This window comes from Salmo salar, chromosome 03 (genome assembly GCF_965601325.2).
Source record: "Salmo salar chromosome 03, fSalSal1, whole genome shotgun sequence".
In the NCBI taxonomy this organism is placed as follows: domain Eukaryota; kingdom Metazoa; phylum Chordata; class Actinopteri; order Salmoniformes; family Salmonidae; genus Salmo; species Salmo salar.
In genome coordinates this window covers 9,164,233-9,184,887 of record NC_138293.1, presented here as the reverse complement: position 1 = coordinate 9,184,887, position 20,655 = coordinate 9,164,233, and the positions used below count along the sequence as shown (strand labels likewise).

General features: G+C 41.3%; 1 protein-coding gene across 2 annotated transcripts in view; it reads right to left on the bottom strand.

The window, feature by feature from the left end:
• The window catches only part of LOC106597174 (nuclear receptor-binding protein 2), a 56,804-nt gene that overhangs the window by 24,224 nt on the left and 11,925 nt on the right, over positions 1-20,655 (bottom strand). The window contains exons 2-8 of one of the 2 annotated variants that reach the window (XM_014188402.3): positions 5,796-5,918; positions 5,335-5,436; positions 4,890-4,979; positions 4,317-4,357; positions 3,525-3,619; positions 2,109-2,132; positions 1,792-1,875 (exon numbers count right to left, since the gene is read on the bottom strand). In XM_014188402.3, the coding sequence (XP_014043877.1) occupies positions 1,792-1,875; positions 2,109-2,132; positions 3,525-3,619; positions 4,317-4,357; positions 4,890-4,979; positions 5,335-5,436; positions 5,796-5,918 (559 nt within the window). The remainder of the gene's footprint in view (positions 1-1,791; positions 1,876-2,108; positions 2,133-3,524; positions 3,620-4,316; positions 4,358-4,889; positions 4,980-5,334; positions 5,437-5,795; positions 5,919-20,655) is intronic. The other variant, XM_014188406.3, reaches the window with a different exon arrangement.

The following is a 20,655-nucleotide window of genomic DNA, read 5'->3' as shown; positions in this document are numbered from 1 at the left end:
GAGCTGTTTGGCGTCTGATGGCTAAGATAATTTACCACTTTAACTAAGGCGGTCTCCGTGTTGGGCATGAAAACCAGATTGTAATTGTAAAAAAAAAATAAGAAAAAAAAAAGTGACTGCTGTTTGAACACCAAGTTTGCTTAATAATGGAAGGTTGGAGATTGCTAAGAGCATTAGACTCTTTACTGAACAAAAATAAAACGCAGCATGTAAGTTTATATCCAGGCTGTATCACAACTGACCGTGATTGGGCGGCACACAATTGGCCCAGTGTTGTCCAGGTTTGGCCAGTGTAGGCCGTCATAGTAAAGAACACATTCTTATTTACTGACTTGCCTCGTTAAATAAAGGTTCAATTAAAAAAATTAAGTGTTGGTCCCATGTTTCATGAGTTGAAATAAAATATCCCAGAAATGTTCCTTACACTCAAAAAGCTTAATTCTCAAAAATGTTGTGCACATTAATTTCTATCCCTGTTACTGAGCATTTCTCCTTTGACAAGATAATCCATACACCTGACAGGTGTGGCATTTCAAGAAGCTGATTCAACAGCATGATCGTTACACAGGTGCACCTTGTGCTGGGGAAAATAAAAGGCCACACAACACAATGCAGCCTCCAATGTTGTTTTAGAGAATTTGGCAGTTTGGCAGGCCTTACAATCGCAGACCACGTGTAACAACACTAGCCTGGGACCTTCACATCTGGCTCCTTAACCTGTGAGATCATCTGAGACCAGTCATCAGACGGCTGATGAAACTGAGGAGTATTTCTGTCTGTAATAAAGCCCTTTTGTGGAGAAACACTAATTCGGATTGGTTGGTTCTGGCTCCCAAATTGATGGGCCTATGCTCTCCCAGGCCCACCCATGGCTGCACACCTGTCCAGTCATGTGAAATCCATAGATTAGGGCCTAATGAATGTTTCAATTGACTGATTTCCTTATATGAACTGTAACTCAGTAAAATCATTGAAATTGTTGAATGTTGCGTTAATATTTTGGTTCAGTACAGATTGCTTTTCTTCAGAACGGTTTTTAACATATGCACTTTCCTCACTGCACTAAAAACTGCTATGAACAGGGAGTGATTAACAATAGCTTACATTTCTTCAGATATACTATTAAAAACTGTTTTGAAGGTGTTGGGGATAGGATCGAGAAGGCTTAAGATGTGATATCACTTTCCTGAGCATGTCTGTGTCAACCAGGGGTAATAAATCCATAGTGCCTTCTCATCAGGTTTTGCTTTACTGATCACCAACATTAGGCTGGGTATCTCTGAAATATGCTGCAAACTCATCACATTTAGATGTGGAGGAAAGTACACATAGGTTTGCGGGCATAAGATTTATCAGGCCATCAATGGTGGAGAAGAGCACTCTAATTACTCTGATTAATAGTGATCAAGTTAGTAAAATGAGCCTGTCTGGCATTCATAATTGTGTTGTTATACATGTCAAGTTGCTCTCTCAGAATATCATAATGGACCTGCAACTTTGACTTTCTCCACGTCCGCTCTGCCTTTCTGTAATTTCTCTTTAATGTATCAGTTTCCTCACTCATCCAAAGGGCTCTCCTTTTGGATGTGTCCTTTTTCAACTTTACTGGAGCTATGGCATCAATGGTTGCCCTTCATTTGTTATTAAAGTTAACTAAATTATCATAAGAGAAAGCAGAATAGGTGGTGGAGTATTGTTCATACACACGAGCCAAAATAAGAGCTACATCAAATGCATGAGGAGTAGATGGAGTTAAAGGGAGAGTAAGAAAGATGGGAGATACACACTTACAGCCGTATTCAGGAGCAAAATAGTGCTGGTTCGTTTCATCATCCCGATGATGCTGCACATTTCCGTAGATCGCCTCTGGGAAAACTAGGAATGGGACAAACAGACAAAAAAAATAAGTTCACACTCTCGAAAACAGATTATATTCGCAACTGCTCTTCAACAGTTTAATAGGTTATCTAAAAAAACAGAGTTTTTTTGTTGACCAAGTGAAGGGTAGTCTTGAGAACATAAACCACAACAGAATTTAGTTCCTAAATTAGTAGTGGATTGTAGACTAGAGGGGGGGGGGGGGAAACAGTGACAAATAGGATTCTTACCATTGACAAACAGCCTATGCCACACTGTAAATAAAACAGAAAGACACGGAGAATTCAAACAAATGATCATGCCCCAAGAGAAAAACTGAGGAAAAGTCACGTATTTATTAAATTATATATAGTACCAGTCAAAAGTTTGGACACACCTACTCATTCAAGGGTTTTTCTTAATTTTTTACAACGTAGAATAATAGCGAAGACATCAAAACTATGAAATAACACATATGGAATCATCTAGTAACCAAAAAAAAGTGTTAAACAAGTCAAAATATATTTTTAGAAGATTCTTCAAAGTAGCCAGCCACCCTTTTCCTTGATGACAGCTTTGCACACACTTGGCATTCTCTAAACCAGCTTCATGAGGTAGTCACCTGGAATGCATGTCAATTAGTTAGTGGAATATATTTCCTTCTTAATGCATTTGAGCCAATCAGTTGTGTTGTGACAAGGTAGGGGTGGTATACAGAAGATGGTCTTTTACAAAATTGGGCTAAGTCCATATTATGGCAAGAACAGCTCAAATAAGCAGAGAAACAACAGTCCATCAATACTTTACTTAAGAACTTTTAAAGTTTCTTCAAGTGCAGTCGCAAAAATCAACAAGTGCCCTGATGAAACTCTCATGAGGACTGACCACAGGAAAGGAAGACCCAGAGTTACCTCTGCTGCAGAGGATAAGATCATTAAAGTTGCCAGCTTCAGAAATTGCAGCCCAAATAAATGCTTTAGAGTTCAAGTAACAGACACATTTCAACATCAACTGTTTAGAGGAGACTGGTCAAATTGCTACAAAGAAACCACTACCAAAAGGACACCAATAAGAAGAGTCTTGTTTGGGCCAAGAAACATGAGCAATGGACAGACTGGTGGAAATCTGTCCTTTGGTCTGATGAGCCCAAAGGGTGGCTACTTTGAAGAATCTAAAATATATTTAGATTTGTTGAACACTTTTTTTGGTTACTACATGATTCCATATGTGTTATTTTATATAGTTTTGATGTCTTCACTATTATTCTACAATGTAGAAAATAGTACAAAGAAAAGAAAAACCCTTCAATGAGTTGTGTCCAAACTTTTGACTGGTACTGTGTATATATATATATATATATATATATATTATTTTTTTTGACTGGTACTGTAATCCCCATTCAACTTAATAGAATGTGATATCACTGTAGGTCTGTTAGAGGGGTACGTTAGTAACAGCCGTCTCTTATTACCGTTGTTTTTTGGTGATTAGATAAACACCTGCGTTGTAATTCTCCAATCTTTTCCCTACAAGTGTCCACTTGTGCACTACCTCTGATGGTTTTAAAAGCATAGCATTTCCTATGCTTTTAAATCCAACTAGCGTCAGGGAAAACAGTGGCGTACTGGGACTCTGTTTTTCTTCTCCTTGCCCTGTAGACCACATACCCGAGCCGATCTTGATGAGTCCGTTGTGCTGGATAAAGATGGTGTCACACGTCAAGTTGCCATGGACTATGGGCGGGTGGCAGGAATGCAGATAACTGCGGACATAAATTCACATTAATATTAAAACTAACCTTTTTGCGTGCGTGTGATTTCTGTCCTGTGTTAAAATCAATGTCAGTAATATATTATGTCTTGTCATGTGCTGTGTATAAATCTACTTCATAAATCTTCTACAGGAGAAACAGTTTCACATCGTTCAGCTTGATGTTGAAGTTGTTCATGTATAGTAGTTAAATATAATACAATTTAAGAAACAAATGTAAACATGGCAGCCAGATCCTCCACTTAACCTGCTGGGATACTGCTTTGTGGAGCCGCCATCTTCGTTTTTCCTCGTGACCATGTGGCGTAAAGTACTTAAGTAAACATACTTTAAAGTACTTCTTAAGTATTTTTTTCAGGTATCTGTACTTTACTTTTTATATTTTTGACTACTTTTACTTCACTACATTCCTGAGGAAAATAAATGTACTTTTTAACTCAATACAATTTCCCTTTGAATGCTTAGCTGGACAGGAAAATCGTCTAATTCACGCACTTAAAAGAGAAAATCCCTGGTCATCCCTACTTCATCTGATCTGGTGGACTCACTAAACACAAATGTTTTGTTTGTAAATTATGTCTGAGTGCTGGAGTGTGCCCCTGGCTATCAGTAAATAATAAAAAATAAAATCGTGGCATCTGGTTTGCGAGAGTTTTGAGTGACAGGTTGAATGGTGCCGGGTTTCTTACCTCAGAGCTGACAGAATCTGAGTGCACCATCGCTTCCAAGCCTAAAAACCGACCACACGTAAGCAGAGAGACAGAAATATGCAAACATAGCTTTACTGAATGACTGTTACATAGATACAAAAACAGTGGCCTCGTTCCAGGCCGTCTACATTGCAGTCATGCAACAAAATCTCACACCGTCTGGATAAGTGTTTAACCTACTGGTGCAATCGGATGCCCTGCTGCAGAGCATTTGAATTGGTTAGTATGTGCAGCGCGACTGCTTAGCGGGTGGTCTGGAATGCATCCAGAGACAAATACAGGATAAGTGACTACGAGAAACCTTCTAAATTCTATATGTTGTGGTAGTTTTAAAGCCAAACACTAGATGGCGCTATTCCCAGTTGAGGTTTGGTGGGGGAGGAGGAAGACGAGTGGGAATGGACCATAGAGATGATAGATCTGACAGCCTGGGTAACGTCATTGAGGCTACCGATAGGAATTACCCACCCACTTGACTACTTTAAAATGGTGGAAGCCCTCAGCCTTTTGGTCATTAGAGGCCTCTTATCATTCTCTATGGAATGGACTCACCTTGACATTCATGGTCTTGTGGTTTTTCTTTGTTTTCTTTAAGAACTGCTTGAGACTGCCTGATGACATGTACTCTGTGATGAAGATCACCTGAGTTCGGAGATCGACATGGAGATATAATGAGTGGAGGGGGGGGGACATCAGTGTTCTTGGAAAACCTTGTTTATCCAAAAAGTGTAAAATTATATATCCATATACTATAGTCATTGAAATTCACAAGCCGTTTTGAATTTACTTTTTAAAAAAAGGAGGGGAATTACTTCTCCAGGACGCTGACGGTTTGTTCCTGTGTACAGTATGTACTGGTTACCTGTGAGTATGTATGTATGTATGTATGTATGTATGTATGTATGTATGTATGTATGTATGTATGTATGTATGTATGTATGTATGTGAGTGAGTGAGAGAGAGAGAGACCAGGGTCATGCGTGCTCATGTCCCTCACCCTCGCCCGACTCTCCCTGGTGTCCAGCCAGTACTTATGGAACTTGACAATGTTGGGGTGATCTACGTGCATCAGGCTCTCAAACATCTCCCTCATTCGATCCTGCAAGACAAACAACCATGAAGACCCACACTTCTGAAAATGTTCTATTACCTTTATTTAACTAGGCAAGTGAGTTAAATAACAAATTCTTATTTACAATGACAGCCTTGGAACAGTGGGTTAACTGCCTTGTTCAGAACGACAGACTTTCACCTTGTCAGCTCAGGGATTCGATCTCACAACCTTTCGGTTACTGGCCCAACGCTCTAACCACTAGGTTACCTGCCGCCCCATGAGCACTCGAAGCCGGTTATCCATATCACTCTGACACTTTTTAACCAGATAGTGCCTATACATTTTTTTTATTTAAAAATAAATTAAAAAAAAAAAAAATCAGGAAAGGATTATCAAAAAGATACCTCGTGAGATTTGAAGACCTTCTTATCAGAGAACTGCACTTCGTTCCACACCACCTCCACCCCCTCCTCTGTGTCCATGGCCAGTGAGGCAGTCTCGATGCCAGGGACATTCCCCTGACTCACCTACAAAAACAGAGGAAAGCATAGGTCCAAAGTATTAGTCAGCCCTCTTCGAAACTGTTAAAATGCTTCCCTCTGTGGCCTGGTGCTCTAGTGGTAAAGCCTGTCTCCAGCACATGTCTACAATGTCGGCATAGGTTAGAATCTGGCCTACTGTCATATGACACATCTCCATCTTTCCCCATTGTCATCCTCCATCTCCATCTGTTCAACAAAAGTCAAAAATATACATTTATAATGCTTCCCTCTTTCTTCCCCTCCTTGAGGCAATCACTGATACAAAAGAATTGAATGGGTGAAAGCAAGGGTACCACCTCTTAGTTTTCACCAATCCAGACATGTCAGATCAGTGATTACATCAAAGAAAATTAGGATTTGTTAAAAGTATTCAAATGAACCCTGGATTCGTGCTGCATGTTATAGTGGTCCATTTTAGAGGTACAGAAGCAAAGCTTGGACCGACCATTTAAAAATGAACAAACATTGTTTACAACTTCCAATATGTTCTAGAATAGAATATACACCGAGTGTACAAAACATTAGGAACACACCTCATCTACACTGATTGAAGTGGATTTAACTACTGACATCAATAAGTGATCATTGACAGACCAGCTATGATGAAAGCTAAGTCATTGGAAAGTAGTTGAGCAACTGAATCGTCTACCACACCTGACAGGGAGTTGCAAAGGACAGTATAAGAACATATGTTAGAAAAAAAACAAAAAACATTTACATTAGTTATATTTGCGTAAATGAGTCTAAATTGAAAAAGTCAATGCGCTTCTGACTCACGCTGTAAGGGATCAAAAGGAAATGATCCCGTAGCAAACTGACTGCACGCTATCCTGTCTGGAGAGGTCACACAAGGAAGATAGTCGCTAGGGAAAGTCTACACACCCCTTGCATAGTCTTAACATTTTCTGTCTTAAAATGTCAATCTAAACAAGGGAATAAATTAGCATGTTCTAATGATCTACAACAACCTACTCCACAAAATGACTAATGTGGAAAATGTTCTCTTAATAAAATACTTCTTTTTTTTAAATGCAAAGAAGTGTTGGTCCCATGTTCCATGAGCTGAAATAAAAGATCCCACAAATGTTCCATATGCACAAATGGCTTATTTCTCTAAAATGTTGTGTACAAATTTGTTTACATCCCTGTTAGCGAGCATTTCTCATTTACCGAGATACTCCATCCACCTGACACGTGTTTGCATATCAAGAAACACGATCAGCACGATCATCATTACAAATCACATTTTATTGGTCACAAACATATGTTTAACAGATGTTATTGCGGGTGTAGCGAAATGCTTGTGTTCTAGCTCCAACAGTGCAATAATATCTAACAATACACACAAATCTAAAGTAAAAGAATTAAGAATATATAAATATTTGGACGAGCAATGTCGGAGCGGCATAGACTAAAATACAGTAGAATAGTATAGAATACAGTATATACATATGAGATGAGTAATGCAAAATGTGGTTTAATATATATATATAAACATTAAAGTGGCCAGTGATTTCAAGTCTATGTATATAGGGCAGCAGCCTCTAAGGTGCTAATGATGGCTATTTAACCTGTTGGGGGTAGGGGGCAGTATTGACACGGCCGGATAAAAAACGTACCCGATTTAATCTGGTTACTACTCCTGCCCAGTAACTAGAATATGCATATAATTATTGGCTTTGGATAGAAAACACCCTAAAGTTTCTAAAACTGTTTGAATGGTGTCTGAGTATAACAGAACTCATATGGCAGGCAAAAACCTGAGAAGATTCCTTACAGGAAGTGCCCTCTCTGACAAGATCTTGTTCTTCTTGTCTCTGTTTATTGAAGACTGAGGATCTTTGCTGTAATGTGACACTTCCTACGGCTCCCATAGGCTCTCAGAGCCCGGGAAAAAGCTGAATGATATCGAGGAAGCCCCAGGCTGAAACACATTTGCGCTTTTGACAAGTGGCCGATCAGAGGACAATGGACTTAGGCGCATGCACGAGTCGACCCCATGCTTTATTTTCTTTCGTCTTTTTACCTAAACGCAGATTCCCGGTCGGAATATTATCGCTTTTTTACGAGAAAAATGGCATAAAAATTGATTTTAAACAGAGGTTGACATGCTTCGAAGTACGGTAATGGAATATTTAGAATTTTTTTGTCACGAAATGCGTCGTGCTCGTCACCCTTCTTTACCCTTTCGGATAGTGTCTTGAACGCACGAACAAAACGCCGCTGTTTGGATATAACTATGGATTATTTGGGACCAAACCAACATTTGTTATTGAAGTAGAAGTCCTGGGAGTGCATTCTGACGAAGAACACCAAAGGTAATAACATTTTTCTTATAGTAAATCTGACTTTGGTGAGTGCTAAACTTGCTGGGTGTCTAAATAGCTAGCCCTGTGATGCCGGGCTATCTACTTAGAATATTGCAAAATGTGCTTTCACCGAAAAGCTATTTTAAAATCGGACATAGAGTGCATAGAGTAGTTCTGTATCTATAATTCTTAAAATAATTGTTATGCTTTTTGTGAACGTTTATCGTGAGTAATTTAGTAAATTCACCGGAAGTTTGCGGGGGGTATGCTAGTTCTGAACGTCACATGCTAATGTAAAAAGCAGTTTTTTGATACAAATATGAACTTGATTGAACAAAACATGCATGTATTGTATAACATAATGTCCTAGGTGTGTCATCTGATGAAGATCAAAGGTTAGTGCTGCATTTAGCTGTCTTCTGGGTTTTTGTGACATTATATGCTAGCTTGAAAAATGGGTGTCTGATTATTTCTGGCTGGGTACTCTGCTGACATAATCTAATGTTTTGCTTTCGTTGTAAAGCCTTTTTGAAATCGGACAGTGTGGTTAGATTAACGAGAGTCTTGTCTTTAAAATGGTGTAAAATAGTCATATGCTTGAGAAATTGAAGTAATAGCATTTCTAAGGTATTTGAATAACACGCCACAGGATTCCACTGGCTGTTATGTAGGTGGGACGATTTCGTCCCGCCGACCCTAGAGAGGTTAACAGTCTGATGGCCTTGAGATAGAAGCTGTTCTTCAGTCTCTCAGTCCCAGCTTTGATGCACCTGTACTGACCTCGCCTTCTGGATGATAGCGGGGTTAACAGGCAGTGGCTCGGGTGGTTGTTGTCCTTGGTCTTTTTGGCCTTCCTGTGACATCGGGTGCTGCAGGGGTCCAGGAGGACAGGTAGTTTGCCCCGGTGATGTGTTGGGAAAGACCACACCACCCTTTGGAGAGCCCTGTGATTGCGTGCGGTGTAGTTGGCATACCAGCTGGTGATACAGCCCGACAGAATGCTCTCAATTGTGCATCTGTAAAAGTTTGTCAGGGTTTTAGATTTGCCAAGGCAAATTTCTTCAGCCTCATGAGGTTGAAGAGGTGCTGTTGCGCCTTCTTCACCACACTGTCTGTGTGGGTGAACCACTTCAGTTTGTCAGTGATGTGTACCCCGAGGAACTTGAAGCTTTCCACCTTGTCCACTGCGGTACCGTCGATGTGGATAGGGGGCTGCTCCCTCTGCTGTTTCCTGAAGTCCACGATCAGCTCCTTTGTTTTGTTGACGTTGAGTGAGAGGTTATTTTCCTGGCACCACACTCCCAAGGCCCTCACCTCCTCCCTGTAGGCTGTCTCATCATTGTTGGTAATCAGGCCTACTACTGTAGTGTTGTCTGCAAACTTGATGATTTAGTTGGAGGCGTGCGTGGCCACGTAGTCATGGGTGAACAGGGAGTACAGGAGGAAGCTGAGCACGCACCCTTGTGTGTCCCCTATGTTGAGGATCAGCGGAGTGGAGGTGATGTTTCCTACCTTCACCACCTTGGGGTGGCCCGTCAGGAAGTCCAGGACCCAGTTGCACAGGGCGGGGTTCAGACCCAGGGCTCCGAGATTAACGATGAGCTTGGAGGATACTATGGTGTTAAATGCTGAGCTGTAGTCAATGAACAGCATTCTTACATGGGTACAGTGAGGGAAAAAAGTATTTGATCCCCTGCTGATTTTGTACGTTTGCCCACTGACAAAAAAATGATCAGTCTATAATTTTAAATGGTAGGTTTATTTGAACAGTGAGAGACAGTGAGTTACCGCCGCTCTGATATCCAAGAGTCCTTTCCAGCTGTATGTAATAACACCCAAAATAATTCTGGGCTAATAATGTAAGAAATACAGAAAAAAACAAAATACTGGGAAGCGCTGGTGAGCAGCAACATGTGAAGACGCCCTGGATCTGTGCACCAATCTAGGGTGAACAATTTACTATTAATACTTGACCAACACCTCCCCCACCGTGTTCATTTTGTAACGTTTAATATGGAATCGAACCCAATTTACTAATCTGGCTTTTTTTCCCTGAAATTCTTTGTCTTTTAAATCGTAAAATGTCGAGACAACAACGGCCGTGGGCTCACCTGACACGGACTCTGATCCCCGACCTAGCCATGGTAATGGCGGCAATCATTAAATCTGAACAGACTGTGCTGGATAAGGTGGAGTCACTATCCACTGACCTATCCGCACAAATAGCTATTCTCGCCACCGAGGTATACATAAAGATCAACTCCGTTAACGAAGACTTGACGAGACATGACACCCGTCTTAATAGCCTGGAATATGGCGCAAATATTTACTCAGACAAAGTGGTGACAATGGAAGAGCAAGTCATCCGGCTATAATCAGATGTCGTCAAACTCTCTTCCAAGGTTGAAGACCTCGAGAACAGACAGTGCCGGGGGAACTGTCACATTTTTGGCGTGAGAGAGGGACTCGAGACCGTAGGCGGAATGCGGCCTACCCTGTCCATAGCTAAACTGCTACAGGAAATTCTAGGCCTCGATTACGCCCCCACCCTTGACAGGGAGTACAGAAGCATACAGTTCGCGCCGAAGAATGGGGAGCCGCCCAGACCCATAGTAGTTAAATGCCACTACCTTCAGGAGGAGGATGTCATCCCTAAGACAACGCGAGCGGCTCCCATCACCCACAATGGCCAGGATATTCGCATTTACCTGGACTACACGGCGGTAGTCATGAAGAAGAGGTCAGTCTTCAACGAGGTGAAGGGGCTCCTACACCGCTGTCTGGACACTAAGTTAGGCATTCTTTACCCAGCTATACTGAAGATCACTACTCCCACCGGCGAGCAGAAGACATTCTTAGACCCAACCAAGGCCAAAGAATATATTGTCACGCACATACATCCACAGGAGGACAGGTGACATAATACTAACTAGCCATTTTGGGCTCATACTATGACCCTGCACTAGACGTGATGCTGGCCTTCTAGGCAGAGTTGCAAAGAAAAAGCCATCTCAGACTGGCCAATAAAAATGTAAGATTAAGATGGGCAAAAGAACACAGACACTGGACAGAGGAATTCTGCCTAGAAGGCCAGCATCCCAGAGTCACCTCTTCACTGTTGATGTTGAGACTGGTGTTTTGCGGGTACTATTTAATGAAGCTGCCAGTTGAGGACTTGAGGCGTCTGTTTCTCAAACTAGACACTAATGTACTTGTCCTCTTGTTCAGTTGTGCACCGGGGCCTCCCACTCTTTCTATTCTGGTTAGAGCCAGTTTGCGCTGTTCTATGAAGAGAGTAGTACACAGCCTTGTACGAGATCTTCAGTTTCTTGGCAATTTCTTGCATGGAATAGCCTTCATTTCTCAGAACAAGAATAGACTGACAAGTATCAGAAGAAAGTTTTGTTTCTGGCCATTTTGAGCCTTAAATAAAGTTAAGCTTTATTTTTACATCTTGAAAATACACATGCAATATTGTTAAATATTTACAATTCTATATTTTGAATTTGGCGCCCTGCACTTTCAATGGATGTTGGTCAGGTCACCTATCCTAGAGTTAACTTCTTATGGATAGGTGGGACTTTAGTGTCAAACCTGGCCAACATCCAGTGAAATGGCAGAGCGCCAAATTCTATAAATATTAAACTTTCATGAAATCACAAGTGCAATACATCAAAATAAAGCTTAACTTGTTGTTAATCCAGCCGCCGTGTCAGATTTCAAAAAGGCTTTACGGCGAAAGCATACCATGCGATTATCTGAGGACAGCGCTCAGCACACAAAACATTACAAACAGTTAGCAGCCAAGTAGATTAGTCACGAAAGTCAGAAATAGCAATAAAATGAATCACTTACCTTTTATGAGCTTCGTATGGTTACTCACAAGACTCCCGGTTACACAATAAATGTTTGTTTTGTTCGATAAAGTCCCTCTTTATATCCAAAAACCTCAATTTTGTTGGCGCGTTTTGTTCAGTAATCTAATGGCAAATGCGGTCACAAGAGGCAGATGAAAATTCCAAATAGTATCAGTAAAGTTCATAGAAACATGTCAAACGATGTTTATAATCAATCCTCAGGTTGTTTTTAGCCTAAATAATCAATATTTCAACCGGACAATAGCGTCTTCAATGTTAAAGAAAAACAACAAAAGGCGCCCTCTAAAGGATTGCGCACCAAACAGGTTGGGGACTTTCCACTGGCCTCTCATTGAAACTGCTCATTCTCCCTCATTTTTTAGAATAAAGGCCTGAAACAATGTCTAAAGACTGTTCACAGCTAGTGGAAGCCATAAGGAACGCAATCTGGGTCATAACCATTTATATGGTTGGAAAAACACCCATTTCAAAATAATAGCACTTCATGGATGGATTTTCCTCAGTTTTTGCCTGCCATTTCAGTTCTGTTATACTCACATACATTATTTTAACAGTTTTGGAAACTTTAGAGTGTTTTCCATCCAAATCTACCAATTATGTGCATATCCTAGCTTCTGGGCATGAGTAGCAGGCAGTTTACTTTGGGCACGCTTTTCATCCAGACGTGAAAATAGTGCCCCCTATCCAAGAGAGGTTAAACAGTACTCCCTTTTTTTCCCTCCAGTCCACCGCTCATACTCTAGAATTGACTTTTTCCTGCTGGAAAATAGAATTCTTCTTTTTGTAACTAATAGCCAATATCCCAGCATCATTATGTCAATCTATAGCGCTGTCCAGCTAGATATCCACTTTCTTGACAGTACTGTGTCATAATGCACGTGGCGACTTGACCCACTACTACGATCCTGTAGTGCCTTTAAAAAATACATATCAACTCACATTGATCTCTTTTTACAGATCAACTGCACCCCTGACTTGTCTCACTCTACTGTGTGGGAGTTGTTAAAAGCATATCTAAGGGGTCAAATTATTTCATACACTGCGTATGACAAACAGCGCACCAAACACTTATCGGAGCTATCGCAACTCATTCTAGATGTGGACAACAGATATGCCTCTTCTCCGATTCCTGAGAGACTGCTACACAAATCAGAATGACAATTTTTCCACCAAACAAACAGAGCAACTTGTTTAAGTCGAGGTAAAAATTCTATGAACATCTCACCAGCTTCGACAATCCGCTGCTAGCAGCACCATACCCGAAATCTGTGTTGCAGTTGATTTAACTTCTACCAATCCCAAAGAAATCAACAATCAATTTAAGCAATTCTACTCTGCTCTTTACTTGTCAGAGGCTCTTCCTGACACATCTCGTATGCATGCATTTCTAGACATCCCCGGTCTCAATTAATATGAACAAACCAACATGGATGCCTCAATGAGTGTAGATGAAGCTACTCTGGAAATCCAGTCCATGCAGAGCGGTAAAGCCCCTGGGTCTGATGGCTTCCCTATTGAATTTTTTTAAAGCATTCTCCTCGCATTATCCCTTATCCTCAGCTCAATGTACAATGAAATCCTTTCTAGTCAGAAACTGCCACAGACCCTTACCCAGGGGACTATTTCGGTTTTGCTTAAAAAAGGACAAGAATCCCCTAGACTGTGGCTCATACCACCCTATAAGCCTTTTGTGCTGCGATTATAAAATTCTCACGTGCTGTTTAGAGACAGTGATACCTAATATAATTACCTCTGATCAAACCAGATTTCTCAGGTAGGTAATCTATAATATGCGCCGTCTATTTAATGTTCTTTATTCTGCCCACTCAACTCTACAGCCAGAGGACGTCATCTCTCTTGATGCTGACAAGGCTTTCGACTGGGTTGAGTGGGAATATCTATTTACAGTACTAGAGAGATTATTTGGGTTTGGCCCGTAATTCCTTTTCTGGATTAAGATTTTGTACTCGTCCCCAGTGGCTTCTGTTCACGCCAACAATGTTACCTCCAGCTACTTCGTTCTCCACAGGGGGGGGGGGGGGGGGGGGGGGGGGGCAGGCAGGGTTGCTGTCTATCCCCTTTCATATTTGATATGGCTATTGAGCCTCTTGCTATCACCTTGCGGGCAGAGAAGAGGATTAAGGGGCAACATAACATAATTAGATGCAGACAATCTTATTTTATACATCTCTAACCCTGTGGAGTCCATACCCTATCTCTTGGACATGCTACAAGGTTTTGGGACATTCTCTGGTTAAGATAAAATGAACAAAGTGTGCTCCTCCCCATTAATCAGTTAGCAGAAGGATTTGGGTATGCCAATTTCCCATTTAAGGTGGAGCATCAGGTCTTTATTTATTTGGGGATAAAGTTCACACGCTCATTTAAGGCTCTGTTTAAACTACAAAACACTCCTGGAGCGCACTAAGCAGGATTTCATAAGGTGGTCGTCTCTTCCCATTTCATTAGCAGGTCGCATTAATTCTGTTAAGATGACTACTGCCTAGGTTTTTGTACTTATTCCAAATGATTCCCATTTTTCAGCCAAAGTCGATGTTCAAACAACTGGACAGCTACATTTTTAACTTCACTTGGAATAAGTCAAATCCACAAATGAGAAAGGTATATCTAGAGAGACCTAAGCCCGCAGCCGGGCTGGGCCTTCCCAATTTTTTACACTACTACAGGTCAGGAAATATATCTAAAATGTGTTTATTGGGTTTCTACATTTGAAAACAAGGATGGCCCAACTTGGGCCATCATGGAGTCACAGTCAAGCCTTCCAACTTCTCCGGTCTCGCTCCGGTGCTCCCCTGAACCTTGGCACCCATGTTGTTTTGAACCCCATTGTTAGAGGTCGACCGATTAAAAATCGGCATGGCCAATTAAAATTTTTCACAACATTCGGTAATCTGCAATATTGGATGCCGATTACATTGCATTCCACGAGGAGACAACTTGGCAGGCTGACCACCTGTTACGCGAGTGCAGCAAGGAGCCAAGGTAAATTGCTAGCTATTATTAAACATAAATCACTAGTTAACTACACATGGTTGATGATATTACTAGTTTAACTAGCTTGTCCTGCTTTGCATATAATCAATAAGGTGCCTGTTAAGTTATCATCGAATCACAGCCTACTTCGCCAAATGGGTGACGATTTAACAAAAGCGCATTTGCGAAAAAAGAACAATCGTTGCACGAATGTCCCTAACCATAAACATCAATGCCTTTCTTAAAATCAATACACAGAAGTATATTTTTTAAAACAGCATATTTAGTTAAGAAATTCATGTTAGCAGGCAATATTAACTAGGGAAATTGTGTCACTTCTCTTGCGTTCATTGCACGCAGAGTCAGGGTATATGCAACATTTTGGGCCGCCTGGCTCGTTGTGAACTAATTTGCCAGAATTGTACGTAATTATGACATTACATTGAAGGTTGTGCAATGTAACAGCAATATTTAGACTTAGTAATAGCCTTAAACAAGCAAGCAGCTTCTGTCCATTAACATCTAATCATCTCTTCCCAGGGTCACAGATTGACACGGCATTCCAGATCTGGCATAGGAACGGTCTGATGTTTTTTTGTGACCCATTTGTTGATAACACATTAGTCTCATTCGATACTCTGAGGGTTGACCATAATATTCCCAATACCCACTTTTTTTTTTAGATACCTGCAGCTTTGCCAAAAAATATTTCCCTTAATTTCCACTTGAGCCTACTAAGTGTCCAGTTCAGAGGTGCTTAGATCTTAACCCTTATCTGAAGGGCAAAATCTCCAGATTATACGACATAATACTCCACATTAATCTGCCTTCCTTTGCAAATACAAAATCTGCATGGGAGCAAGACATAGGTGGCGAGCTACCCGATCTATGGCAACAAAGTATTGAGCGTATCCACACGTCATTTTGCATAAGGCATGGGCTTATTCAGTTTTAGGTTTTGCACCGTCTCCATTACTCAATGACAGATTGGCAAAAATATACCCAAATGTTGACCAAGTGTTTGAGATGCCACCAGAGTCCAGAGACTGTGTGACACATGTTTTGGTCATGCCAATCTTGAGTGGCCTCTGGGACCCCATTTGAGGCTCTCTCACATATGCGTAATACAACTGTTAGCACCAAACCGGTCACTACCATTTTTGGGGTACTTCCCCTAGACCAGAAGGCACACATGCATCAGGCAAGTGTGACAGCCTTGTCCTCTTTCACTGGAAGTCTGCAAAGCCACCCTCCTTTATGCAGTGGGTTAAGGAGGTGATGTCATCTCTGCCTCTGGAGAAGGTTAGGTACACTGTGCATGGGTCCCGCCAAAAGTTCAACTTAACCTGGTCCCCATCAATACAATACGTGGAAAGCCTGTCTTTCACTTAGTGTAACTTGCATAGTTTGGTAAGCAGTCATGTCTGTTCTAGTGGTCATTTGTGCTGATAAGAATTTATTGAACTTCTTTTTCTTTTCCATTGTTTCTATTACTGTTTGTTTCTTTCCTAATTAACTTACTTTTATAGATGCCTTGTAGGGTGGGTGGTGGTTTGGAGGGAGGGAGAATGAGGGGTTGTACTGTTTTTATTGTTATAGCCCGAAAATCTATGCAAACACAATTGCATTTTAAAAATCGATGGCAATTTGAATGCACAGAGATACCGTGATGAGATCCTGACGCCCATTGTGAGGCATCATGTTATGGGTATGCTTGTCATCAGCAGGGACTGGGGAGTTTGTCGTGATTGAAATAAATAGGAAAAGGAACAAAGTAAAAAGTAATAGCAAACACATCTCAGTCTTTTCAAAACCTAACCCTGGAATAGTTATTTTTCAGTGAGACAATTACACACAATTATGGTTAAGACACACCAGAATGGCTTTCCAAGAGGTGTTGAGTGTTGCTGAGTGGTCAAGTCTGAGTCCTGACTTAAAATTTGCTTGAATATCAGAGACGTGGTTTGAATAAAATGCCCATCAATGATTCCCAACCAAATTTACTGAGCTTGAGCAATTGACAAAAACGATGGCCATATTTTGCCCTAAGGGGTGTGAAGACTTACGCAGTCAAGAAATATATATATATTTTTAATAGGGTGGGGGGGGGGTTGTGTAGTTCTGTAGAAAAAAACAAAGCAAATTTGATCCTTTTTCTAGATTAAATTCGAAGACAGCAAAATGTGAATAATGTGTAAGGGGTGTGTACATTTTCACTAGGCACTGTACACACTAGAACTACCTTTATTCCTGGCATTATTAACTATTCTCTGTATGCACGTCTCAAAATCCTGTGATTGGACGTGAAGTAGAAAGCAACAGTATCCTTCTATTTATTGAGATGGTAAAACATGAGAAAGGCCCATTGTTTTGAATAGCCTAATTACATTTCAGGCCATACAAGGTCACCTTTAAAAATCACTTTAAAAGTAGCCACCCCACCACTGCTTTGGGAAACAGTTGAGGGATGGGGTTGGACTAACCGCTCAAATTCATAGACAGAATTCCTTGACATGCTTATTATTTTGAGTTCTGATGCGATACCACAGTTTAATAAGGCATTCATAAGATAGTTTCAAGTTTCACAATTTTACATGTCTTACAGAAGTACAGTGAAATGCCTTTCTTGCAAGCACTAAACCCAACAATGCAGTAATCAATAACAATGTAATACTAAAAATAACAAAAAGGTAGAACAAAAACACACAAGATATAAAAAGACGACAACTAAGGGTGCTATATACACAGCGTCAGTCAGTTCCAGTACAATATTTACAATGTGAAAGGATACTGAATTGATAGTATAGTCATCAATAATCATGGATGACCCAATCACAGATAAAGGACACCGGCACCTCCGCTTCACAGATAAACCCCCATCCCATATTGAGGACACATAAGCAGTCTTCAGACTGTAAATACAGGTCCTCTTCATTAACGTCGTACCATAAATAAAACACATGGAAGAATTACAGCAAAAAAACAGAAACCTTTAAAACATTAGGTTCATACCATCAAAAAGAGTGGGCCACCAACAACAAAAAAAGTCAATAAATGGGGAGAATGCATTGCATGACAATTTAACAAGCAAATAGCACTTGATAACACAGTTTGACTGTCATTCGCATGAAGAATGGCATGCGGATTTCCTCGTACAAGTTGCAGTTCATGTCACAGCTCAAAAATATTGGATACGGAAACTATCTGCAGTTAAGACGGGATAGTCTAGAAATGTTTTTTTTTTTTAAACGCTGGTGTACATGTACTCCTTTTAAGTGGTCACTGTCAAATAAACAATAGTATCCAGAATTGTAGCCAATCCAACACAATATTTAGATGTTCTCTCATTCATGAATTAGTACAGTGGCTTGTAGTTCTGTCTTGCACAGCGATGTAAAGAGTTTGTTGGACCACTGCAGTCTTCAGTACGCATAACAGCAGGTTCTGATTACAATGCTTCCCCTAAAAAGGTTGCAGGATGTATAATCTCTCACTCACACACCATCCCAAAAATGGCACCCTATTCCCTATATAGTGCACTACTTTTCACTGGAGCCCTATGGGCCCTGATCAAAAGTAGTGCACTATAAAAGGGAATAGGGTGTCATTTGGGATTCATACATTATCACTCTGTGGGAGGGCTGTTGTTGAGAAGAAACCTCTATAAAAAAAACTTTACTGCGAGGTTTTTCACCAGCGAGCCCGTTAAAAAAAGTAACTTATTCAAGGCCTGAGTCATCCACTTTATCAAAATGTAATAGGCTGTGGTTTAGACTGGAGTTGTACGAGTGTCTTATTTGTGCACAATGCACGTCACAATCTGCCTCAGACTCCGTGGCGTCTCAGTAGGCCAAATGGTGAAAGATTGGTTTCCCAGCCCTCCACATACCCCGCTGTGACCGACTGGATATCGAACCAGTGTTGTCTGCAGGCCTCCAGACGGTATTAGCCCTCTGAGGTAAAGCCGAGAGCACAGAACTCAAGTTAGAATAAGCCCTAAAGTTTTTATTTATTTCACCTTTATTTAACCAGGTAGGCTAGTTGAGAACAAGTTCTCATTTACAACTGTGACTTGGCCAAGATAAAGCAAAGCAGTTTGACACAACCAATCGTGTAACTGTTGTATCAAAAAATAAAAAAAGCTATTGGTTATCAAAACTACACCAACTAAAATAGACAATACCATAGCTACATATTTGAGGCAGAAGAATACATTAGGGGCCACTGGTTATTGCATGCAATTTTAAAAATGTTGATGTGGTTTCTCTTTACCACACAAAGGTTGGTAGGCACAACAAAGCAGGAGTTGGAACCAAAATTATTTTCCGATCATTTTGTTCTGAACAGAACCATTATTTTTCTCCCCGTTCCATTGTTCTGATAAGCAAAAGTAAAGTTCTGAACCGGTTCAAACACAAAAACATCCTCTCACTGTCAACTGCACACATTTTTCACCAAATTTAACATGTGTAAATATTTGTATGAACATAAGATTCAACAACTGAGACAAACTGAACAAGTTCCACAGACATGTGACTAACAGAAATGGAATAATGTGTCCCTGAACAAAGGGGGGATGAAAATCAAAAGTAACAGTCAGTATCTGGTGTGGCCACCAGCTGCATCTCCTCCTCATGGACTGCACCAGATTTGCCTGTTCTTGCTTGAGATGTTACCCTACTCTTCCACCAAGGCCCCTCAAGTTCCCGGACATTTCTGGGGGGGGTCATGGCCCTAGCCCTCACCCTCCGATCCAACAGGTCCCAGATGTGCTCAATGGGATTGAGAGTCGGGCTCATCGCTGGCCATGACAGAACACTGACATTCCTGTCTTGCAGAAAATCACGCACAGAACCAGCAGTATGGCTGGTGGCATTGTCATGCTGGAGGGTCATGTCAGGATGAGCCTGCAGGAAGGGTACCACATGAGGGAGGAGGATGTCTTCCCTGTAACGCTCAGCGTTGAGATTGCCTGCAATGACAAGCTCAGTCCGATAATGCTGTGACACACCGCCCCAGACCATGACGCACCCTCCACATCGATCCCGCTCCAGAGTACAGGTCTCGGTGTAATGCTCATTCCTTCGACGGTAAATGCGAATCCGAACATCACCCCTGGTGAGAAAACCGCGACTCCTCAGTGAAGAGCACTTTTTGCCAGTCCTGTCTGGTCCAGCGACGGTGGGTGTCTGCCCATAAGCGACATTGTTGCCGGTGATGTCTGGTGAGGACCTGCCTTACAACAGGTCTACAAGCCCTCAGTCCAGGCTCTCTCAGCCTATTGCGGACAGTCTGAGCACTGATGGAGGGATTGTGCATTCCTGGTGTAACTCGGGCAGTTGTTGCTGCCATCCTGTACCTGTCCCGCAGGTATGATGTTCGGATGTACAGATCCTGTGCAGGTGTTGTTACACGTGATCTGCCACTGCGAGGACGATCAGCTGTCCATCCTGTATTACTGTCTTCGGCGTCTCACAGTACGGACATTGCAATTTATTGCCCTGGCCACATCTGCAGTCCTCATGCCTCCTTGCAGCATGC